At 52.2% G+C, this 24,097-nt stretch overlaps 8 protein-coding genes across 8 annotated transcripts; 3 read left to right on the forward strand and 5 right to left on the reverse strand.

The window, feature by feature from the left end:
- Positions 1 to 186: 186 nt before the first annotated feature.
- CTHT_0025520 (uncharacterized protein) lies at positions 187 to 2,325 on the reverse strand (the record flags this gene model as incomplete). The annotated part of the gene is made up of 1 exon (XM_006692949.1): positions 187 to 2,325. The coding sequence occupies one exon, from the start codon at positions 2,323 to 2,325 to the stop codon at positions 187 to 189; it is 2,139 nt and encodes a 712-aa protein (XP_006693012.1).
- A 4,225-nt stretch (positions 2,326 to 6,550) lies between these two features.
- CTHT_0025530 (uncharacterized protein) lies at positions 6,551 to 10,664 on the forward strand (the record flags this gene model as incomplete). Its single annotated transcript, XM_006692950.1, has 5 exons — positions 6,551 to 6,584; positions 6,729 to 6,948; positions 7,023 to 8,484; positions 8,544 to 10,320; positions 10,375 to 10,664. 5 exons carry the CDS (start codon positions 6,551 to 6,553, stop codon positions 10,662 to 10,664), a joined length of 3,783 nt encoding a protein of 1,260 aa, XP_006693013.1.
- Positions 10,665 to 12,247: 1,583 nt separating this feature from the next.
- CTHT_0025540 (uncharacterized protein) lies at positions 12,248 to 13,394 on the reverse strand (the record flags this gene model as incomplete). The annotated part of the gene is made up of 2 exons (XM_006692951.1): positions 12,248 to 13,085; positions 13,147 to 13,394. 2 exons carry the CDS (start codon positions 13,392 to 13,394, stop codon positions 12,248 to 12,250), a joined length of 1,086 nt encoding a protein of 361 aa, XP_006693014.1.
- Positions 13,395 to 13,484: 90 nt separating this feature from the next.
- Positions 13,485 to 14,373, reverse strand: CTHT_0025550 (pheromone receptor 1-like protein; the record flags this gene model as incomplete). The annotated part of the gene is made up of 2 exons (XM_006692952.1): positions 13,485 to 13,612; positions 13,725 to 14,373. The coding sequence occupies 2 exons, from the start codon at positions 14,371 to 14,373 to the stop codon at positions 13,485 to 13,487; spliced, it is 777 nt and encodes a 258-aa protein (XP_006693015.1).
- Positions 14,374 to 15,789: 1,416 nt separating this feature from the next.
- CTHT_0025560 (putative single-stranded DNA binding protein) lies at positions 15,790 to 16,390 on the forward strand (the record flags this gene model as incomplete). Its single annotated transcript, XM_006692953.1, has 3 exons — positions 15,790 to 16,064; positions 16,157 to 16,245; positions 16,305 to 16,390. 3 exons carry the CDS (start codon positions 15,790 to 15,792, stop codon positions 16,388 to 16,390), a joined length of 450 nt encoding a protein of 149 aa, XP_006693016.1.
- Positions 16,391 to 17,095: 705 nt separating this feature from the next.
- Positions 17,096 to 19,618, forward strand: CTHT_0025570 (uncharacterized protein; the record flags this gene model as incomplete). Its single annotated transcript, XM_006692954.1, has 1 exon — positions 17,096 to 19,618. One exon carries the CDS (start codon positions 17,096 to 17,098, stop codon positions 19,616 to 19,618), a length of 2,523 nt encoding a protein of 840 aa, XP_006693017.1.
- Positions 19,619 to 19,693: 75 nt separating this feature from the next.
- Positions 19,694 to 20,602, reverse strand: CTHT_0025580 (D3,D2-enoyl-CoA isomerase-like protein; the record flags this gene model as incomplete). Its single annotated transcript, XM_006692955.1, has 2 exons — positions 19,694 to 20,336; positions 20,415 to 20,602. The coding sequence occupies 2 exons, from the start codon at positions 20,600 to 20,602 to the stop codon at positions 19,694 to 19,696; spliced, it is 831 nt and encodes a 276-aa protein (XP_006693018.1).
- Positions 20,603 to 21,676: 1,074 nt separating this feature from the next.
- CTHT_0025590 (uncharacterized protein) lies at positions 21,677 to 23,264 on the reverse strand (the record flags this gene model as incomplete). Its single annotated transcript, XM_006692956.1, has 3 exons — positions 21,677 to 22,775; positions 22,830 to 22,900; positions 23,199 to 23,264. The coding sequence occupies 3 exons, from the start codon at positions 23,262 to 23,264 to the stop codon at positions 21,677 to 21,679; spliced, it is 1,236 nt and encodes a 411-aa protein (XP_006693019.1).
- Positions 23,265 to 24,097: the final 833 nt, after the last annotated feature.

Below are 24,097 nucleotides of genomic sequence, written 5' to 3' on the forward strand. Positions count from 1 at the left end.
GAAACACACTATTGTTCCTTGTAAAGAAGAAACGCAGCAACGCCTTACTCCTTGAACCAGATACAAAAAAAAAAAAAAAACCCTCCGCCAAGATCCCTCCCCTCCTAAATAAGCATAAACAAGCATCCTCCCTGATCCATGTAGTAATGCCCATATCACCAACTCAACACCAGGTTGCCCTCGCCTTCACATGACAATACAAGCTGTAGTCCTCGCCCTCCTCCTGGGTCCCCCATCTCCAGTCTCATTTCCCACACCTCCAGCACCATTTCCTCCATCTCCAGCATCCTGGTCGTGCACCTGCTGCGCAGCTCTCACCCGCCTGCGTCTCCTTCTGGCCCCAGAGCCATCAATTCCAGCTTCCTCGTTCGCCTGCATATAGTTTGCCCAAAGCCGTTCCAGACGTCGCGCTGCCATGAGCTTGCCGTCCAGGACACGTTTTGTGTGCTCGTCTACTGTCATCTGCCACCCGTAGAAGCATTTAAGAGAGATGATTTCAGCAGGATAAGAATGGTTGCATGGCTGGACGGTCGGCTGTTCGGCCGAACAGTTGGTAGCATCGGAGTTGGTGTTGGAGTCATCTTTTGTTGTCTGCTTCTTCGGCAAGCGGGGGACTTCCGTGTTGCGGCTCATGATTTCACGGACGCCGGTCCACGTGATAAGGGGACAATCGTAGACCTCAAGCCTCAAACCCACGACGGGGAGGATGTGGCTAGATGAATCGTTGGATGTAGGTTGAGGCCGGCTTTGAAGGATACGAGCCGAGCGAGCAGTTACCATTGCTGCGGCTTCTGCTAAGACCAGATCGCTGATTCGAGTATTGTCCATGTAGACGCTTCGGAGATTGGTGCAATTCCGGAAGAGCGGAAGCAAGCCCGAGTCACCTAGGCGTTCACAGCCGCTAACGCTGAGATGCTCCAGGACTGGAGCACATGGTGCCTTAACCAAATGCTGGGAAAACAAAGCGTTGGTAAGCCCTTGGATATCCTCGAGCTCGAGGTGTGTCAAACGAGGGGTAGTCGCCAGAATCGGTTCCAGGGCGGCATCAGTGAGGCGCGTAACACCCGATAGCTGGAGGCCCTCAAGATTGGGAACTAGATGGGCAAGAGCCTTGACCCCATTGTTGGTCAGACGGTTGCAGCATGACAAGTCAAGATGACGGAGCTTGCGTGGGGGAACAACCGGGAGTCCGGTGAGAACATCAATTTCGGGATGCTGCCCTCTAAGCATAATCTGGAGGGCAGAATCTGTCAGGTCCTCGCAGCCGGCAAGGATAAGGCGCTCGAGGTTGTTTGTTCGAAAGATCGCTTCGGCCACAATGGGGTCATTGAAACCTTCAATCTCGCGGACCCTGAGATCTTTCAAGTTGGGGCAATCATTAATGATAAATCTGACGCCTGTTGAATCCATTTGTTTGCACCAAGACACATCCAAGTACTCTAGTTGTGGGCAGGACTTGGCTATCACCTTACAGGTAACATTTGTAACTGCTGGAAGCCCTGTGAGATTCAGGTGAACAAGTCTCGGGTTGGCTCGAATCAGGCTATGCAAGGTTGGTCGCTGGAAGTTGCGGCACCCTTCAAGTGTCGCTCTCTGAAGGTTATTGCAGGCCTGAGCAATTTTTTCGGCCTTCTTATAGTGTTCCACTTGGACGCAGCCCCGGAGATTCAAATCTCGGACAAAGGAGCCCGCGGAGAGGACGATCTTTGCGAGAGCTTCAGCGGGTATCTTTTGGTAGAACTCTGAAGCGTCCAGGCGAGCCCACAACTGGCCATCAAAACACATGTTGTGGAACTCCTTGGACACCCGAGAGATACGGACAAGCTCCTTTTGGGGTAAGAACGACAAGACGTGAATTTTGAGTTCATGAGGCAGATCCTTCCATAAATTGATTTCTTTCGCTTTTAATTTTCCTGCCAGTTTGACCTTTGAACTCAGGTGGGAATCATTGACGCAGATGTACTCCGGTGGTTCTTCTGTCGTAGGGCTGCCAGGGATTGACGTCGGGGCGCTAGAAGGGTTCGCGCATGATGTCTGGGAGTAGTAGGAACTTGCACTCGGTTGACCAAGAGGCGACGGGACAGAGGAGAGACTGGCATAGGAAAGGGAGCCCATGCTGTAAGGGCTGCTTGCGGACCTTGGACGGCTCAAGCGGGCGAGGGAGGGCGAGGACGAGATCCGTTGAAGGCCTTGAAGCAATCTCTCGCGTCCTTTCTTTTTCGTATCGGTTTCGGGGAGGGGCCCGACGACTTCATTATCAGGAGGCATGCCCTCTGAAACCCCGGAGCCTAACCGGGAGGACGGCAAGATCGCCGAGTCGGCCATGGTGATAACAATACTAGGTAGTGGCGGGCAGTATTTGGGAGTAGGCAGTCAAGACCGGTGTGCACAGGAAGAAGAGGAGGGTTCAACTGCAGTCCCAGCACTGTCGAGAAGTGCTGGCAGCTCACCTCCACCTTCTCAAGACAGCACCGGATTGGTGAGTTCGAGAGTGGCGTTGTCAGGACAGGAACAAGTGATATCGACGAAGGAAGATCAGGTGGGTCCAGATTGCAAGCAACGAAGGAAGGTTAAGAGAGGAGTCAGATGGGGGGCAAGCAATCACAAGAGAAGATGAGATGGGGCCACTGGTTGAGCCGGGAAACTACCTAAGTAGAAAGTTTGAAGATCGGTATAGTTGTGACAATCCAGACGAAGACAATCAATCTGCTGAAAGAATTTGAGCTCAAATAGGTATTCGTAATACCGGAATGGTACTGTTGAGGATTATTTGTGGATTGGTGGTGATGATTGATGATGGATATGATGAGTCCTGTGTGCCTCTGTAAGTGTCTCGCTTGACGCGATAAGTTAAAGAAATGTAGTGCAAACAGCTAGAGAGAGAGCAGCAAACAAGTGGATAACCAAGACCTTTGGGAACGAGGTGGTTTCGACCACCCAAGTCTCACCGCCGTTGTTAATGGTACGAGCGCGAGCAGGCCTGGTCGGGTCAGGTTGTTCGAGAAGGATCGGTTGTTGAAGCGATGATGAAAGGTGCCTGGCTAAGCGGTGGGAACCAAGCCTGTGATGGGGCCTCTCTCGAGTCTAAAACCGAACCGAGGCCAGAGCCGGCAGCGAAACCACAGCTCGCTGCCGGATCCCGGCAGCTTGACAGAGAGTTGAATGAATCAGGATGGATAAAGGAGACTGAGCGACGGTGCAGAGCAGTTGGTTGGCTTTAGCGCCAAAACGGAGGGGCTTTGAGAAGTCAGTGAACGTCCGACGAAGAACTTTGGCCACCAAGACCGGAGAGAGCAGCGACATTTACAGCTGCAAGCCGCGCTTGATCTCAAAACACCTATGGACGAAGGTTACCATAACTCTTGGCTGTTTATGGATCCGTACCGAAGGAACAAACAGAACAGAAAGTTTTCGGGTCGGCTTTTGAAGCTCTTCCGTTCAGGGGTTAATTGCCTTGTCGCGACGATGATCCTCCCAACTCAACCCTCATGAAATCTCTCGCTGTCATCACTCTGCATAAAGGGCCGTAAACAGGGCAATACCGGTATCGGCTTGGCAACTGAACGGTGAGATAAGATGCCCCTCCGGTCTTCCAGGCGATGTTGCAGCCAACGCCGAGGAAGCTAGGGAACGATTGATGAGGCTGCTTGTAACCAATCAACCTGATTGATGGACCTTCTGCATGACCAGTCACCTAGCTGAGGCTTCGTGGAACAAGAGTTCGCGAGGGAGGGGGGTTCGCGGGAGCTTTGCATGGCCCGCTCATGAACGCAGTTTGCCGGCGTGGTTGGCTGACTGGACTATTGCATCACAATCAGAAGCTCGGTCGGGCGGGGTTAGGCTTATCTTATCGCTTACAAGCCGTGTTCGCCCAGGGAAAACTGAAGCAGAAATCTGAATTGCACCTCAAATTGACGTTCACGCTTTTACAAATCTCCGGTTGGTATCTTGTAAACCATGTTCAGGCCGTGCTGATGGCGAAGATAGTCGCCATTTCAGTATCAAAACCATGATAGAGAACATATTTGCAGGTTCCAGCAAACGCAACCAAGTAGAGTCAGCGACAGTTTCCATGCTCTCTGTTCCGCACGGTTTAAGTGAAAGAACCCGTGAAAAAACGAATCGATGATCGCCCCTATGAGCTCAGCACGAAATATGGGGTGGTTGTGCAAGGGGGGTTGTGTAGAGGTTTTTAACCTGCATGTCGTGGGATGATCTCCTCATGAAAGAAAGTCAATAAGAAAGGCAAGAGAGCGCGAAGTGAACAGCCGTGGATACAATGTGGCTGACTTAGGTACGGCCATCGCTCTGATTACAATTGATATAGTTTTATAAACTTTGGTGTAGCACGGTAGACCGGCAAGAATACTTCCGTGATGGGTTGTTGGATGCCGCTCAACGCAAGGCAGCCCGGTCAGGCCCAGCCGATCGGGCCGGCATGTTAATCCCTGTCTGTCTACGGGGAAAGCCACGGGAGCAGCATCCGCCGGTGTTATCTCCGCCGAGCCCCCTGAACTGAGTTTCGGCAGCGCCACAAGCCCAAGCTCCGGGCCCACTCATGACCGTTGGATCTTGTCAGCGTTTTGCTTGGTAACTTGATGATAACTGTTAAACGTCTTCATACATCTTTGTACGGTTTACACTCTACGTTTTTGGTTACACCTTGATTCCAGCGTTGTGGTACCTGGTTTGTTCTTTGGAACTCCCCAGGGGAAGCCGCTTGTCGGGAGAGCACATGTTTTGGTTTTAAAGCCTCGTCTGGCCAGGTGACCGTTGTAACCCCACTGACTAGCCCACGCGGCTGGTCGGCTGACGCCGTGACGAGAATCGGCTTGAGCCTTTGGACAAATCTGGACGTGGGGTGGCAGCAGGTTTGGTCATGACAAGCATTGTACTCTCTGTTCTTTCGGCACACACACGACCACTGTCTGCAAAAAAGCCCGTCATCGGACTGTTGGCCTGCAGGCGTGGGGTGGATTGCCCCAAAGACTGGTGCGGGATGCCCAGGGCCCTCTTACTAAGGGGCTACAAGGAGGTGTAGGTTGCGGTTAGGAACGAAAGGCATTCAGGTCTTCGGCATGGACTTCAATTTCAAAATCAAGCATAGCTTCAGGTTTCTTTTATTTCAGCATTTGTGTTTCTGGAGCCATCACATGCAACATTGTCTTTACGGATGCCAACTCAAGAACAGAGTGCCAGGTTTGGGCTCTGATACAGTATGCACTGAAAAGTCTAACACTGTAGCGTTCTGTTTTGGTCTAAGGTGCCGAGAGGCCCGATGCTAAAGCAGCCATCAAGTCAGAGAAGTGAGACTCTACCATAACGCAGTGTAGTTGAACTGACCATGATTCTGTTTGTGCAGGTTTGGGAAAGAAACCATACACGTGTGGTAGCAAACTCAGCCTGTGGGCTTGGGACCATAGGGATCAAAGGGTAAAAATAATGCAGATTTGGTCTTGTGTAAGCTGAGCTGTCTGAATTCGGCAGCCGACGACATCGATGAATGGTCTGATCAAACCAAGACCGTACGAAATCCGTACGACTGGAACACAGCAAATGGCCAGCTATTGAAGTTTTACCCGTAAAAACGTGTTGATCTGGAATCACCGACGACCCATGATCCGTCGTCCGCCTTGCTTCCAAATGACAATATCTTACACTTCTGATTTGGGCAGTATCGGGGCTTTTGGACCGCCGTCAGTGCGCGCACAGTAGTTCAAGCAGCACATTACGGATTTCGACCTGGTCAGCTCCATGACGCGTTGCAATTGGGGTCGTGTTAAGGCACTTTCGGATGAGTGTGTCGACGCCTTTCAATGCCCAAGAGGGACTGATGCTGCTGTGTTGACGCCCGAGGGCAACCTCGACCCCTTCCAGGAGCCTGGCTGCTGTACCAAGGACGGGCGCAGGGGCTTGCTTCGCAAAAAGGGCGACGATCTCGTCTCCGCTGCGCCGTTTGCAGCATGAAGCCCAAACATTCCAGCCACCCAGGTATCAGACCCAGAATCGAAATGCTGTACCCAAGCCGTGGTCTTCGCGCTTACATGGCACATCCATCCGTGCTCCGGACGGGGGTTACGCACGACTGCATATGCCCTTGAAGGTTAAGGCCAGTCATCTTGTGAACAAAAAAGAAAAAAATAAAAAAACTGGCCCTTCAACCCAACGCACATATGTCTAAAAGGATAATTCGATGCCATCCTTATTATCCAAAGGTCGAGACATATTTTTATGAGCACCGTTTCCTCTGCAGTTATTTAGGCCCAGGTTAAGTGCTCGATTACGCTATGGGTGGCTCTGGTTTGCTTACCCATTTCGATTTCGATACCTGACGCAACCCCACCACGCCAACTGCTGCACGCCGCCTAACGATTTCTTCAGCGGCACCTAATCAGCACCCGCATCAAGGACTTGACAAAAAAAAAGTCTATTCGCCAACCCAGCCGCTTTGAATCAGGTGTTCGACCCTCCGAGGGAACACCCAACATCATCTCAAAACTTCCACACGCTTCCTCTCAATTCAGGTTTAACATCAGTTGCACGAATTACTATGCGCGGAACATATGGTAGCCATCCAGACAATGGTGAGTCGAGCCGACACTGTGCGCCGCTGACTCGATCCCTCTCTTGGCCGTGGCCTGCTCTAGAGTACTACAGGCAAGACTGGAGAGGGAGCATGCCAGTGGTCGTCCCTGTGCTGACTTGGCCACCCTGTGCCCTCCCGACAGGCGACAACGACACGCGAGACGATGCCGAGGCCCCCAGCAGTTTGCAGCCCCAGCAGCAGCAGCTTGTGCCGTCACTGCAGATCCCGAAGAACAGAAGTACGGGAAACTTGGGCTCCCTGAACGACCCAGCCGACAAGGCTGGCCATAGCCGCTTCTCCTTTGTTGCCGACTCTTCTCTCCATCCTGCCCTGTCTCCCGAATACGATCCCAGGCTGTCAAGGTCAGCTGCCGCATGGTTGGGTTTGGTCGATTCAATTTGGTGAAAATCGAAGGCTAACGCGATCACTGTTGTAGTGCTAGAAGCCCCATCATGAACGAGCACGATCATGGCCTGGGTATGTCTGGGCTCAGGCGGATTCGCCAGCAGCTCCCCCTCCGCACACCAACCCTCCCTTCTTCAACCTTAAGCCGATCTCCCTCGCTAGTCAATCTTGCTACACGGTCCAGCTCGCTGTCTTTAACGGACTTGCAACAGATACCTACAGCGGCGTCTGTCCCGGTCTCCCCGGCTTTCACCGAAGACCTGAGCCGTTTCCCTTCAGAATCACTCCATTCCTTCTCGTTCGCCAACCAGACTGATGACCTTCTTCACAACCGTCAGACGCTGCTTAAGCGGTCGCTCGAGTTTATGAAGGATCGCATGGGCTGGTCAGTATCGAGTGCCGCGGTAGCCAGTGCTCAAGCCCGAGTGAGTGGCGATCCGGAGATGCAGGGCATGATGGATGTTCTTGCCCAAGCCCAGATGTTTGGGAGTGGGAATGACATCCAAGGACGCAGCAGACTACCCATGGGGCCTTCAACTGACCCAGCCATCACCCCAAATGAGGGCAATGTGTTTGACAAAGGCTTCGCCCCAAGGACCGCAAGCCCTGAATCCATTGATCGGATACCGCTGCTGGCGTCGCCTGCAACGCTGCCAGCATCTGGCTTATCCATCGTTGCTCCAGCTCCTGCTCAGGAGAAAGAAGGTTGTGAAGATATGTCTGATCCACCCTCGCTCCCGACAGTTCACAAAATCTCGGAGGAGGCCATTGAATCCGAAGGGTCTTCAAGGACGCCCACGAACGAAAGTGGAACGACCGCTCAGACTTCCCCACCCGCTTCAAGGCGTGAGAGTATGCTGAAGCGGGCTATGACAGATACTGTCAACTTGTCTATGGAGCAACGCCTCAGGGACGCTTTGGCTCACCCTATGACAAGTGAACCTTTAAAGGCGCAGCAGCCAGTATCGGCACAGCTCCTTTCCTCTGCTTCCGTAAGCTCGAAAGCCCTGGCAGCTCCTGTGCCTGGCCATACTACAAGATGGGTTCCTGCGGCTCAAGCGATATTCACTACCGAATCGAAGCCTCCGTGGACAATTCTCGCCGCCAATGATCTTGCTTGCTTGCTCTTCGGTGTGACCAAGGCAGAAGTCCGTAAGATGGGAATTCTGGAGGTAATACAGGAAGAAAGGAGGGCCTGGCTGGTTAACAAGCTCCAGCAAGGCCTTCAGAATGACACCAAGGAGAGCCCTGAAGAGGAGCCATCTCCGCCAACTCCTGCTGTTGACACCTCCAAGCTTCTTGGGTCGCGAAACGGAGGCATCACTGCCAAACTGCTAAGCAAGCCGAACTCAAGGGCCCTGAAGGCGAAAACCGACAGGCGCCCAGCCACCATTCATAGTGGCGATCCCAAGCCCCCCAGGCCTGGGAACCCTCACCATACCAGCAACAAATCCAGGGGTGTTCTGCTTTGCGGTGATGTCGTCCCCATACAAGTGAGTTCATAATGCTCTTGTATGTGTACTCGTTTGTTGTGTGACTAATAGTGCTATAGAAACGAAACGGGGCCACGGGATCTGCCAGCCTGTGGGTTAAGGAGAAGCGTGTAGGCTTGATCTGGGTCATGGAAGAAATTCATGAAGATGTGGCCTACATCGAGCTTGACGAAGAAGGAATTGTGACAAAACTCTCGGGTGCTCTCGGCCCGATCTGGGGTAATGAGCATCCCAAGTCGGGTATGGACGTTGGCCAGCTGATTCCTCGTATCCCGCGACAAGGCATCGATCCGCACTCCGGAGAAGTCGATTACATGGAAATCGCCAAAAAGAAACACTACACATGTCGCAACGCTGATGACATGCATCTACCAGCCACCGTTGAGCAAATTAGGGGAACGACACAGCTGCGCGTTTCCAGCTTCCCTCACATCGCTGGCATGATCGTTGTCGATCCTGAGACTCTTCACATCAAAAGCTCAAATTCGGTCTTTTGTGGTGCCCTCTTCGGTCATGAGAAACCTGACGGCAAGTCTATCAACTCCTTAGTGCCAAACTTCGAGAATTTGCTCCGTATCCTCACGGAAGAGGAGCGCATCGAACTCGTCGAAGGAATGGTGGTTCCGGAGCACTCTTTCAGAAAGGCTTATACCTTGCTTGCGATCAAGGAGAATCACCCAGACGCTGCCCAACTGTTCATGCACTGCGATGGCATCCCGGCCAGGCACCGTGATGGAAGTCAACTCAAGGTTGATGTCCAGATGCGGGTAGCGAAGAGCGAGAAGAAGGTTTCCAAGCGCGACCAGAAGGATGGCGACAGTGACGGGGAGTCTTCAACAAGTGAGGCAGGGGACGAGTTTGTGGTTTCCGAGACCGAGTGGGTGTATGCCCTTTGGGTCACATACTCGAGACAAGTGCACTCTACCCGGCCAGACAAGGGCATCTCATCGCCTTTGATGTCAGGCATGATTACTCCGTTGCATCAGCCATCGCCAGGACAGACACAGCCCGTCCACTCTCCACAAGAAATTCAATTTGACTCGGAGGAACAACCCAAGAGTGAGAGAGCACCATTGCTGGCCGAGAACGCGACCCAAATTGTGGGATCAACTGCACAGGTTCCGTCCACAAATCCTCCAGCACAAGAGAATCCTGAGAAGCAGCCTGGGGAGGAGCAGCAAAAGGAGCAACAGAAGGAGAAGAGAAAAGAGGACAAAAAAGAACCAGACCAACAGTTACAACAACAGCAAACGACTCCTGCTGCTCAGCAAGCGTCAGAACCACCAGTTAAGAAGAAGAAAACTATTGACGATTTCCAAATCCTTGAGGAAATGGGCCAAGGCGCTTATGGTCAAGTCAAGCTGGCTAGATACCGCAGCACAGGAAAGACATGCGTGCTCAAGTACGTGACCAAGAAGCGCATCTTGGTAGACACGTGGACCAGGGACAGGCGACTCGGCACAGTGCCACTTGAAATTCATGTGCTCGACTTCCTCCGTCGAGACGGGTTCAAACACCCTAATATTGTTGAGATGCAGGATTTCTTCGAGGATGAGATCAACTATTATATCGAGATGGTCCCTCACGGCCTGCCTGGCATGGACTTGTTCGACTATATCGAACTGCGCACAAACATGGAGGAACGCGAATGCCGCAGCATCTTCGTGCAGGTTGCTCGCGCTGTGCACCATCTGCACACTAAGGCCTTAATCGTTCATCGAGACATCAAGGATGAGAATGTCATCCTCGACGGCACAGGCCAGATCAAGCTCATCGACTTCGGTAGCGCGGCCTACATCAAGAGTGGCCCATTCGATGTCTTTGTCGGCACCATTGGTGAGCATTCCCCCCTTTCTCATCTCCAGCTATGCTAACACTCTTGCCACGTAGATTATGCCGCCCCCGAAGTCCTGGCTGGCAGGCCCTACCGCGGGAAAGAGCAGGATGTCTGGGCTCTCGGCATCTTGCTCTATACCATCATCTACAAGGAGAACCCATTCTACAATGTCGACGAAATCATGGATCGCGACTTGCGCGTTCCCTGGACCATGAGTGATGAAAGCATCGATCTGATTCGAAAGATGCTCAACCGCAATGTATCGCAGAGGTTGGACATTGAGGGTGTCCTTGCACATCCTTGGTGCCAGGGCGTTGAGATGGTAGCGGCCCAGTTATCATGAGGTTTATCCTTATTGGGGGATGGTAAAGAGGAGGTTTGTGATGATGATTCTAGTCTGGAGCACGCGACAACTCTGGCGATGTTGCTTGGCGGCACTGAATGGTTTATGTGCTATCAGTATGGTAAGACTAAAAAACAGTGTGAGCTCTGCATTGGTCGGATGATGGTGATATAACCCGGGGACTCGTATCAGACGACTTAGCACAAAGCGAAAAAAGGATCGGTATAGGCGGCTTTGATTTTGCTTTTTCATATCACAATACCCCTTCTTATTTGACATAGTTTTGGTTGGAAGGGGCAGCGTTCTACATTACCTATCTATGCTGATTTGGCCTGTTTCCCTGCTTTTTTATTTTCAACTTGCTGGTATCGGTTGCATTACTGGCGGCGTATACTCACATGATCTCACACATAGTCTTCTTCAAAATGTCTCGCATGAAGCTCAGGTTAAAACCTGGGAGGTTTGATGGCTTGAAAAGGGGAATGTGGCTGCTCGCCATGATATAGGGTAGCGCTTGATTTCCGCCTGCTTTTTCAGAAGTTCAGAAGGCTTGTCTAGTGGCTATGTATGGTTTTCAGTATCATTATGCATTTTCATTCTATTACCGATATATATACATGCTAAGTACCTATCCAGATGAGGGTAGGGCAAGGTTGGCTGCTGTGGCAGTTCGCGGATCTTTCACTCATCAAACCAGGAGGTCTTTGTCTTGCCAATCGTTCTGCTCGAAGTCATGTGCTTGCCCTGATGGATAGGGGGGTGTCTTATCCAGCAAACCTGTAGTACTCGCGATATTTAAACGAAGTTTTGCTCTTTTACTTATGACATATGACCATACCCACAGGAAAACACGGCATCACATCCGCTCTGTCAAAGTTAGGCCAGTGAAGGCCAGGTCAGTACTCAGGTCGGTGACGACCGAGGTATCCATAGTATTGCGTGCTTTGCATATACTTTTCCTGCGCCTTCGCTATCTTGTTCTCAGCACCATGCGATTTGGTGTTTCTTGACCAAGTTTTCTTTTTGCCGAAACATTGAGAGCTGTGTAAGATGTGGGTTGGAAACGCAAAGTCAAAGAAGGCATGCTGACAGAATCAACGACGATATTGCACAACTGAAGAAAGGAGCAGTCAGGTGGGTTACCGTAAGAAAGGCACGAGTCAATTAATTGCCTTAGCTTAATAAGAAGGCATTGCTCCCCAGACTTCGGTATAGCATTTCAGATGGCATAATTTCTCGAAAAGGAGGAAGAAAAGAATGGAGAATCTAACACTCAAGATGCCCATCCTTACTCCTGGAAACGCATCCCCAGGCAACCCGAAATGACCAGGTAGTGACCAAGTAGAAACGTCTTAGCTTTGATGAATCACTCACGAGAAAATGCAAGTAACCGTAAACCAGTGGGGAAACACAATGGTGCAACTCACCGAGAATTTATTAAGCGACAAGGAATGATTTCTCCCATCTCCTTGACCTATTATGGTATCTCCTCCTTGCCCCCGACGACATTCCTCTCAAGTTCACCCAGGGATGGACTTTAAAGCCCTCTCGACGTCCAGCGCCAAATTTGTCGCCGTTGAGAATTAATCCCCAAATTCCCTATTGCGATCCGTCCTTGCGTTGTCAAGGACAAGATTAGCCATTTCTGTACAGTGTTCGATGCTTGTATGGATGTGAACAGCCCCCGTCCGGGATTCGCCATTGTGGCTGTGACTCGGATCTTGGCGAGATTCAGGGCTACAGACCCTGAGAGGATCAGGAGAGGTGACTGCCGTGACTGTTCCAGCACCCATCGTCCCCATTAGCATATCACTATCGTGATCACTCGCATCAATCGTGGGAAGGGCACTGCTTCTGGGACTGGCCCATACACGGGTGTCGACCTCGACCCTTGGCCTCGACGACCTGACTTCAAGATATCCATATTCTTCCATCACCCTCATCCAGGGCGAGATATTATCCAAACCGCTCCCTCCAAACCTGTTTGCTGAGTGGCCGGGAGCCCTGGAGTATGTTTGGGTTGGTCTTGGAGTAGGAGCGGGCCGCATGATGGGCCTCTCTGGTTCGAATCTGCTGCTATTGCTACTGGCTATGCTCCTGTTTCTGAGGAGTGGTGAGAAGCCGGAGATGTTTGTGCAGAGGTCGAAGCAATGGATGCGGGTCTGCACTAAGTTGTTGTTGCTCGAAAAGATTTGGGTTGTGGCAGCGTCTATCTCTTCGATAGTCGGCTCAAGCCAAAGGTTTCTGATCCGTTTGCTGGTAGTCGATGAGGATGTCAGCTGCGGCAGAGAGGATAGTTCAATCCCTCCATGACCATAGGGTTGAGCTCCATGAACCAGAGTAACCTCTATTCTTGTAGAGAGGCTTGAATCGGAAACGGTTGACAACAGAGAGGTCTTCTTGGTAGATTTTGAGCCAGTACTGTTAAGGAACACGGTTAGCGGATATGAGAAGGGTGAATTGCGGAAGACACGCCGCGTACCTAGAAGCATTGTAGCTGTTTCTCCGCAAAGACCGCGCGAACGAAGCCAACCAACTGAACCGGGAATTAAACATTGTCGAAGATGGCTGGATCTTCTTTTTGAGCTTAGGAAAGATATATCCCAAGCCTAGAGTAAGCAGGTATTCGCGATGCATGTTGAGTGTCTCGGTAGTAGTGCCAAAGGGGACGAAGACAAGAAAGCTAGAAACGAAAGATAGGTACTGCTCGGTCAAGTTCAACCAGGACATTTTGTCGGATGTAGTAAAGGAGATGAAGTGGATGTTGAGGGGGTCAGCGCCGGGATGAGTAGCACGGAAATCGTAGGGGCGGAGCCAGGTTTAGGCAGAGAGCAGATAGGAGATCAAGAACGCCAAAGTGATTGGCGTGGCCACGACGATGACGATCAAGGTCATAAAGTAGAGCTTGATACGGACACGTTGCTGACAAGCTTGGGCGACATTATCGCCTGTGAGAATAGCGTTACGAGTGACCCGCTCGATCTCACGGTAGCGGTAGAAAACCAAGCCGAGGACACAGTTAGCGGAAGCCACCCGAAAATGATTAGATGGTGTCCTTACCTGCCCTGAAAGAAGCTCCAACCATAAAGACGGGAATCGGAAGGATATAAAAGATAAGATAGATCCAGCTGGAAAAGTAGATAGTATTGCAGCCGACCAGAGTCTTGATGTCATAGCGGCGAGTAAGAACGAAGTAGTTGAGGGTGATCTCCAGGACCGGGAAAGTGAAGATAATAAGGGCGGAGATGATGCGCTGACGACGGTGCTCAGCACGAATCGGGGCGATGGAGCGGTTCAAGGAGACTTTGGCTTCAAGACCACGCATGATCTCGAAGAGACTAATGTTGAAGACGGCGTGAAAAGCAAACTGGGTGTAGACCTGAAGGTCACATAGCCCATATCCAGTCCACCATTCAGCTACTTTGTTATCGCGCCAGATGAGAGTGTTAACTAGCGTCGTAGTATTATTGATGATAAGCATCACGCAAAGTATCGTGCCGGCGAACTCTCCCGTCCTCCAGAGCAGGCGGGCAGGAACCCAAGTAATGAAGAGGGAGATGGCTCCGAGGGTAACTCTGAAGGCGAGATTCGCTTGGAGAGAGGGAGAAGTGTAAGGGGGCGGTGGGCCAACACGCTCTGCAGGAGTGGTTGTGAAGTCATATTGAGCACACTTGTCCGGAAGGACAGTGTTATTGGTCGGTGAGGACATGGCAGGCAGAGACGTGGATACCCTCACCAAGGGATGTGCTAATCCAAACAGGCGCATAAGGAGATGTGTGGCTTTGGTAAGAAAACAGGCGAGAAGGCTTGATGATGCGCTGGCTGCCCGTCTGGCTGAGGAGCCTTAGCGACACATGAGGTCGAAGCTGGGAGACTTGGCGACGACGAGCAAGATGGGCAATGGCAAGGAAGCAGGCATCATGGAGAAAGAGAATTTGAGCAGGCGAGTTGTAGGCATCATAAGGGGCAGCAAGGATATTTAAGAGCCATGGTGATTACGGACAGGTCAACTCTACTGCTCAACTTTTGCTTATTGGCTTACTTATTGACTCTAGGGAGCCTATTGAAAACGAAACCACCCCACTTCGATCAGGTATTGGAACTGCGCATACACAACTGGCTGGAGCGTGGCTTGAATACTAGCTAGTGGGCTTACGCCGGTATTTCTAAATACCGGAAGCTTATTGAGTCTCTACTCAAACCCACAAGCGGAAGTGCTCAGCAGCAGCACAAGTTGACATGGCCAACATCAACAAAGAGCATTCTTACAAGAACTACGACATCACCAACCAGTTCAGGGATTCGACAAAATTTTTAAGAGTTTTCCTGGAGGCTCCGGAGAACAGAGATGAGACTCATCATGCTCGGGGCTGGATTCGCTGCCGTGGGCGCACTGGTGTTTGCGTCAGGGCTGGGCTGGCAGCGATGATGAGGCTCTGAGGAATAAGGTACCTGAGGGTGACCACCACGTATGAAGCACTGGTTGGCACCGTGTGTTTGATATGTGTCTGGATCTCAACTTTCTTCCATGACCAGCCGCCGTGTATCCGCATCGGTTCTCGGCTGCGATGAAAGTCGAAGAACGATATGCAGCATATGCTGACCGAGACCAGTTGTGTTATAGTGGCGGCACTGAAGGGTGGGCTGGCCATGATGCATCTGATTGCAAATGAATAGTCCATGCGTACCTTCCTCGTGGCGACGAGTCAATAAGCTTCGAGGTTTCAAAGAGACTTTTATTCAGGCATCGAGTTTATTGTTGGGCGTCACTTGGGCCTTGTGATGGGACAGCTACGGAAAATCAGGTTACTCGCCACATTTGGTTGGCGCCTCTTGGCACCAGCCTCATGTGGTGCACTAGCCACCAGCCTTGGCCCTCCGAAATTGATAAGCCCGAGCCATCGTGCGGGGCCCTTTAGTGGGGATTTTGTGGCCTCTCACCACGACGACAGTGAGAGCAACGGTCCCCGAAGTGAATTTTTTCAAACGGTTTCGAGCCTCGTCTGCCGCATTCTATCCTGGCCCCCAAGCACCGCAACACCCAAACCGTAGCCCAACGCCGACAACAAACACTCATTTCTGACGTACAAACCCCAATTAATCTAAACAGACAACAGTAATCAATATGTCGGCCTTCCTTCGCTCCGCTAGCCGCACTGCCGTCTCGTCGGCTCGCAGCTTCAGCACCAGCTCCCCGCGCGAGGTCGCCCGCATTACTGTCATCGGCCGCCTTGCCGATACCCCCGAGCTTCGTACTTCCGCCAGCGGCCGCCAGTGGCTGCGTTACACTGTCAACACCCGGTCTGGCCCTGCCTCGAACCCCAAGACCAGTTGGTGGAATGTCAACGCCTGGATTGAGGAGGGCCCCCAGCGTCAGTTCCTGCAGAACCTCCCCAAGGGGTACGTGCCAGTCATGCTACCGTTAAACCCACGGCTCATTCTACCTTGGTCTTGAAGCTACCGTGCAGGCTAACACGTATACTGGGCACCAGCTCGCTCGTCATGGTTGATGGCGATGTGACTATTGACCAATGGGTTACTGCTGAGGGTACCCAGCGCTCGGCTCTGAACATCAGGCACCGTATGTCTTCCACCTCCGCATGGCCGGTATCGGATTCAACCAGAACTGACAACGAGCAGGCAGCATCGAGGTTCTGCGCCGCCCGCGCCGGAACATCCAGGAGGGTGAGCAGCAGGAGAGCCAGCAGGAGGGCCAGCAGCAGTGAGCATTGCGTTGCGCGCGCGCGTGTCGGGGCCTCTCCAATGCTCGAAAGCACACAAAAGTCCAGGCTAGCTGGTTTGGTCGTCCTTCTTTCGCCGAAAGAGCCGGGCCCAGACGAGTCTCGAAATGATTTGTAATGTCCTGCATAGAGGACCGGGAATCTGTATTCTACAAGGATGGCGCAGGGCTATATTGGGATTTCTTTGTACTATATGTCCAATTCATGATCATACCATGTCCGCTCTAGCTGATAGAAAATTGTTTGTGTAAATTAGAGTAAAGAGGGGTGGGTTTCGGCTCACCAGCCTTATGTGTCGTGATTGTTGGGCAGTGTTTTGCTGCAGGCCAAGGGTTAGGGTTAATACTGTCCAGGTTGTCCGAACCTCGAGCTTGAAAGCTCGATCCGCTTACCATCGACAATGTCAACGATATCGCACCAGCCTGCCTTACCAACCTTGTGACAGTACTTACGCCTGCGTATTGAGCTCGGTGTCGCATTGACCGTTATTGTTTGTTTGACAGATGCCATTTTTGATAGCTTAAGTGTAGCAGAGTCGCAACATTCTCTAGCCAACGCTACCATATCTAAAACAACAGCAACCAAGAGCAATTTCCCAGCCCTGGGGCGTCCTACAGCTCGTTCAGAAATTGTCGCTGCGCATGCCTTGTGATCGTTGCTCAACAATCATCCAGATAACTGACAAGAAACATGGCCCCAACAGCAACAACCCTACCCCAAGGCCTTGACATTGCCCTCCTGCGCAGCTCCCATGAGCTCTTCAGCACCGCTCCCTTTTCGGCCCTCGATCCGACCTCGACAACCAGCTCGACATCGACAACCCCAGTGCCACCTTCGAAACATCTCCCTGGACAACCGTATACGCTCCCACAGATCCGCGCGATCCATGCTGCTCTTCAGACTCGCGCCGCAGACATCCAGTCACGTCTGCGCACCCAGGTCGGCGCTTCATACCGGGACTTGCTGGGCACTGCCGATACAATCGTCGCGATGAGAACAGAGATGGATAAGGCAGTAGGGTTATTGGGAGCTATGGGGGCGAGATGTGGCGCTGGCGTTGTATCAGAAAAGGTCAAGGGCCTGAAGGAGTTTACGGCTGCACATGCGGGGAAGAATATCTACGGCGGGAAGGACCTCGGGGTTGCCGCGAGGGAGAAGCTGTTAGCAGGGTGCCTGTTGGGATTGAGAGAAATCTTGGGCGGCGGTAGCTACAAGGCCGATACATCAAGGAAGAAAAAGAAGAGCGGTGATGAGCTCCTTCGTGCGGCTAGGCTCTACGTGCTGGCCAAGCTGCTGGTGCAGAGCCTGTCTGGAACGGGAAGTACCGATGCAGCCTCGGCTAGGAAGAGTCTGGAGAATGTGCACAGCCCCCGATTGCGCTCTCATATCGCGGCTGTTCTGCGCAGCGCAAGCGACGGTCCTATGCGCTGCGGCGATGTTCTTAAGGCGCTAGGTGCGCACAGCTTGGCTGAGACAGCTGGCGCCCGCGATGTTCTGCGGTACTTTTTGCGAGTACGCAGCGAGGCCATCGCCCTAGCCCTTGACGTCAACAAAGATGAGGATGACGGCAATGAAACCAAACAGTCAGCAGACGTAACCCGCGCCCTTGGCTTGTACGCCAAAACATTGCTGGACGTGCAGTCGCTCGTGCCGAAACAACTACCTGATGCTCTGCATGCGCTGAAACAGGACCGCTTATTGGAAAATTCCTTGCTCAAGGATATGGAGTGTCTAAGGCTGGACATATACAAACAGTGGTGCGGCGATGAGATCCAGTTCTATATACCTTTCATCCGGCATGATGATTTAGAACCGAGCCAGGCACGGGAAATGCTTCTTAGCTGGGCCAGATCCGGCAGCGAAGTGCTGCTAAAGGGTCTGAACAGGACTCTGGAGCGGATGACCGAGCTCAAGGCAATCGTCGAGTTGCGCACAAACGTTTTGAAGCTCTGGGTCGCTGAGGGCAGCAAAGTGCGTGGCATCGACCAGTCTACGATGCTAAATGAGCTGCGCGAAGTGATTAACAATCACATGCTCCGCGTCCTCGAAGCCAAAGTGTCCAAACTCCGTCTCGTTGGTTCTGAGGTTGCGGCTACGCTTTCATCCTGGCGCGAGGGAGTCACTGACCAGCACACAAGCCTCTGGGACGACGTAACTGCCCTTGACACAGATCTTACCACTCCCAACGGAGCGGTCGACTTCACCCAGGCCGTGATCGGCCGCATGCACGGTTGTAGTGATGTCGTGTCTAAGGCCATCGCTTGCTACCGCTCTTGGTTCCGGGTCATCGAAGACGCTGGCCGGGTAGTCGACACGCTGCGCCGGCAGCGCTGGGAGAACGATGTCGATGACCTTGTTGAAGACGAAGAAACGATCGAAGAGCGCCAGCAGTTATTGACGCGCGATGACCCAGCCGCGTTGAGCAACCATCTTACTCACTTGCTAGCCAAGGCATTCGGAAAGCTGAGCGAACAACTGTCATCGTTGTGGGATGCACAAAAAGAGGGTCCAAACAGCGGGGCTGTGGCGGCGTACTTGCTGCGGGTGCTGCGTGACATTAGAGCAAGGTTGCCTGACCATGAGCTTGAGAAGCTAGAACAGGTCAAGAACTTTGGTCTTGCCATGGTCCCGTCACTGCATGAGGCCCTTGCTAAGGCTGTTTCTGTCGGGCCGCTCGACGAACTCTCCACAGTGACTTTGACGAGGAGGACAGTTGCTGGCAGAGCATTATGGGAGGGAGAGCCAGAGTTGCCCTGTTCTCCTTCTCCAGGCGCTTTCAAGTTCCTAAGGAACTTAACCGTAGCCATGAGAGATGCTGGGGCAGATCTTTGGAGCCTAGCTGCGGTTGCTGTGCTGAAGAAACATCTGGTCCCAGAGATCTCAAAAGCATGGGTCGAAGCTCTTGAAGGGTTGAGCAGTAATGATAATAATGCACAGGTTGGGGAGTCGGGGGGCGAAAAAGGGTCTGCCGGGGAGAAAGAAAGCAACAACGTCACAAGCATTGAAGTACATCACGACCTGCTAGTACAGTGGCTGTTGGATATACACTATCTGCGTTTGTTCCTTGGACCGAGCGAGGAGTTGTTCAAGGAGCTCGAAGATGCAGTCTGGAAGAAGACAGCATTGGACAAAACGGCCATTGAAACAAGGCTGGCAAAGACATCTCAGGATTACCACAAGCGGACTACACTGCTGTTTGGCCTGCTTGCATAATTGCAAGAAGGTACGTAATGGGTCTATTAGACAGAGATGTATACAAACATATTACGCATATGGATTAATGTCGCTTCAGAGCTTGTGCCTCTTCTTGCCCGTTGCAATCTTCTCGAACTCTCCCTGTGGTACACCACTGACGAACCGGTCCAAACCCGCAAACACCTCGGCGACGTTCGCCGCATCCAGGATCTGTGTTTCAGGTCGACGAATAAGCTTCTTAATGCCCAGCAAGCTGTCACCGACCAGATGCTCTCCCAGCCGCTCATTGATCTCGTTCAGCACCAGCTGCTTAAACTTCTCGTCCTCTCCCTTGCCCACCTCGGAGAAGATCTTGTTCACAAAGCCAGCCCTCTCTAGCTCCTCTGCCGTGATGCGCTTACTCATGATCAACGCCTCATTCGCCCTCGCGGGACCCAATCTTTGGATTAGGGCGCGGCAGGCGCCGCCTTCGGTGACGAGACCCAGCGAGCTGAAGGGGGTCAGCAAGAAGGTCTGCGGAGTCGCGTAGATGAAATCGGCGAAGGCGACCAGCGCCGCGGACAGGCCGATGACGGGGCCGTTGAGGCCGACGACCAGAATCTTGGGATGCGTGTAGAAGGCGTGGGTGATGTTCAGGTTGTTGGCGACGAAGGACTGCAGCCAGAAGCGGTGCGGGTTTTCGGAACGGATGCGTTGTTCCTCAGGAGAGGGCTGTGAGAGGGAGACGTCGGCGCCGCTGTAAGACGTGTTAGTGGGGGCTCAAGACACAGGGTTGAGGTTTAGCGAGATGGGATGAACGGCTGGGAGAGCATACGCAGAGAAATAGCGGCCCTTGCCGATCAGAAGGGTGATGTAGACTTCGTCATGTGTGGCAACCTCGCGCAGGGCTTGAGCAAGGGCGTAGTACTGGTTCCCGTTCAGAGCATTGAGCTTCTTTTCGTTGTTAATGGTGACAATGGCCAACCGGCCGCGGTACTCGATTTTGATGGCGGGGTCAGACATTGCGCCAATGCTAGAATGGAACCAAGTCCCTTCGAGAAAGATTTCAGTTGGATCGGGATGACAAAGTGGCTTCACCCAAAGTCGGGCCAGAACTCAGAACCCTGCCCTATCTCATAGAGTCGCAGCTAACCCCCTAATGCTTATATGTCCACCTACCGAAGACACTCGGCCTCGGATTCTGGCCGGACGCTAGCAGACGTCAAGCTTCCTAACATCCACCTCCTCGGGTTCTGTTTCCCAGTCACCAATCGCGAGACCGGAACTGGGCCAGCCGCCCGTCCCCGTCCTGCAGCGGACCTCGGCTCCCCGCATTTGCGACTCCAATCTCCCCACCGCCCGTTGTTGTGGAGCGTCTGCCAAGACCCGAGTTGCCAAGACGCTGAGCCATGCAATTCTTATGTATAGGGGTCTCTGCACCACACTGCCCCTCATTGCCCCACACTCGCGGATGGCCTGGGAGAGACTTGACGTCAGCAGCTTAATTACTCCAGCCACATGAGATGTCGTGATGTGTCAGTGGGAGGTTCGCAGAGACAGATAGTTGCATCGACATCATGTACGCAATGTCTACCTCTAGGATCTATCCATCGTACATACCCTCAAGTGGAGCAAAAGGATTCGAGGTCATTTGACGTATCTCATTGTCATTCGTAGTTGCTGGCAAGACGGTTTGATAAAAAGTTCCAGGAGAGTGGAGCATAGATAGGATGAGAAATTCTGATTTATTTGCATTACAATGAATGCTTTTAGATCCTTCTTGTCACTCTTTCTTCCAAAGAAGCCTCTCGCTCTTGTGTATGCTCTTGATTAGGTGTTCTTTGTTTTAGTCTCCTGTCAAATGAGACGATTGAGCCTCTCTCAACCGAGTCGAGAATATGATCAATATCTTTCACACGTTGGCATTGTCTGCAGCAACATGGGGTATGTCGTTTTGCATCGTAAGCCTACAAGGAGGATGTGGTCGGGAAGACACGACTATGGTACCTATCACTACATCTTTCAGTGTTATCTCTGTTTTTTGGTATTGATCAAGCCCGAATTATATCCAAGAAATGTGTAAGATGTCAAATTTCTCTACACTTCCGTGCTTTCTCTTTCCAAAAGAGGCCTTTGATCCCAGGACTCTCCTTCCAGACTCTCCTCATCAGAACTCCCGTTGTCACTGCTACTACTCTCATATTCCTCTTCGGGTTTGTTGTACAAGAAGAACTGAACAAAAATGGCCATGTCCAGCAGTAGCGTACCCGCACTGCCCGCCAGCCAAGACGAATTTACCAAAATATTCTGCCAGTAGAGGCGCGCAACCTCCCCCGGCTGGCAGCTTTCGTCCGCGACGCACCTAGGCTCGAAGGCCAGGATCGACAGCACATAGGTGAGGTTGCCCAGGCAGGCAAATAAGAAGAACAGCACCGAAATGCCCTCGGTTGACTTGCGCCGCCAGTTCAGGAGAAGCTGAGGCAGCCGCGACCCGAGGTACAGAACCGCACATAGCCAGCCGAATGTCTGACCCAAAGGATCCATATCCACGGGGTCATTCCCTACTGGACTATCACCATTAGGGGGGCTTCCACCGACTACGCGGTCTTCGTAATTCCGGCTGAGCCACCAGCCCGCTACACCAGCTGCGCAGACCATCAAGATGGCGAGGCTGTTGAAAGCAATTGACTGCCAGAATGTGGGCGGCGCAGGAGGAGGCACCGGCAGGGGTTCTTCGGTGGGTACGAACGGGACTGCAGGGGAGAGATGGGTCCAAGAATCGCGCCGCTCATGCTCCTCAACGCTATGATAAGGCAAGCGCTCGTGGCTAGGCATCCGGCTCAGTAGGCCGGTGTGTTCAGTTGGCGGTGGTGAGAGATGTTGGCCATTGCGCTGTCTCAACTTCTGTGGAGGGGAAGGTGGGGGTGACGGCTGTGTGGGCACATAATCGCTCAAAGTGAAGCCCCGATAGTAGAAGCATTGCACTAACAAGACGATGTCGGCGATGGTGTAGTAGAAGGCGAGGATAATCATGGTAGGTAGTACGCCCTGCAGCACCGCGCCCAAGATGTTGAAGACATCGCCTATCAGCCAGATGACAATGAATTGAATCGACAGACCCTCGGCACTCTTGCGACGGAAGTTCTCAATGATTTGGGGTGAGAAGACAACCACCCAGCAGGCAATTGATATTGATCTTCAACAACAGGTTAGCCGCATGCTTCGCCCTCGTATGGATATGAACGCCTACCCGCAAATCCCAGAAATCGCCTCGACATCGAGATTCAACGGGCCTGTCGGCGGCGCCATTCTCGGTGAAGGCTGCCAGAAAGAGTATGAGTCAGGTCAGTGTATGAACGGCTGGATGTCTAAAACGGGTATTGACTGTTGAGACTTGGAAATGGCGGACGCTTGGTGACACCACAGGAAATGGGACGAAGTTAGAGTAAAAAAAACACCGGCGGCTTTCCAGCGCCGGCATCAGATCCGGACCCCTGGGTTCCGGTCTGTTTCAAGTCAGGATACTCGCAGCAGGATGGCGAGTCGCTAAATTGCGATTACGGAGAGTGAAGTTGAGTCTGTGGAGATTTCACAGCTTTTTGGTGGAGTTCTGCCACACCATGACGTAAGGGCCCTTGGTGAACTTGCGAACAAGGTTTGCACCAGTGGAGCCAGTATGGCCCATCTCACACCCTAACCCTGACGCCGAGACCCCCCTTTGAAAGTATGCAACAATAATTTTCATAACAGGAAACTCCGATGCAGCGTTTGCTTGAGACACGGTTTCTAGATGAAGCTCACATTTCGAAAAACTGACCTTTTATCATTTGGTAATTCCAGATCTCAATTAAGCTTTACAAGATGCTTCAGGGATGTAGCTGAGGACGACATCTTCCGGACCTGCCTGTTCCGTGTTTTCCGTGTGTTCACCGACCAGGGAAATTGCAGGAACATTGACACCTCCATCGACAGCTCTGACAGCTCCTTTCCCGCTCAAAAAAACTACTTCAGCCCTACCCTCCAAGATTTCGAGTCCCGAGTTAATTAAGCTGCAGGAGGAGTACTGCCCTATACATCTTTCATGAGTTGAGACACTTTGTAGCTGACAGACAAGGCATCGCTACAAATTGGGTTCAAGGTTGCAGATCCATGCTTTTGCTTAGTAGCTGTCAGATACCTCTATGTACTCATCTCAGAGTAGAGAAAGACGGGACGGAGATTCAATCGTTGCTTGCTACCACATGGGCCTTCCCATAAGTCGGACCACTAACCATATCCTGAAGTTGAAGCACGAGATAAGACTCTGGTAGAGCTTTCTCGCTCGACTTTATTACAGTGGACGTTGATTCTTCATGAACACAAGGAACAAGTCTCCCTACCACCCTCCTCATAGCACCAACTTTAACTCTATGGTTGTCGTCTGATAGTAAGGCTATGGGAGTATCAGCCCTAACCCTGGCTCTTGGTTGAAAGTGAGGCCCATTATCGATAAGCTATCCACCTGTTCCCCAGCTGGCG

Source organism: Thermochaetoides thermophila (assembly GCF_000221225.1).
Source record: "Thermochaetoides thermophila DSM 1495 unplaced genomic scaffold scf7180000011816, whole genome shotgun sequence".
NCBI classification, from domain to species: Eukaryota; Fungi; Ascomycota; class Sordariomycetes; order Sordariales; family Chaetomiaceae; genus Thermochaetoides; species Thermochaetoides thermophila.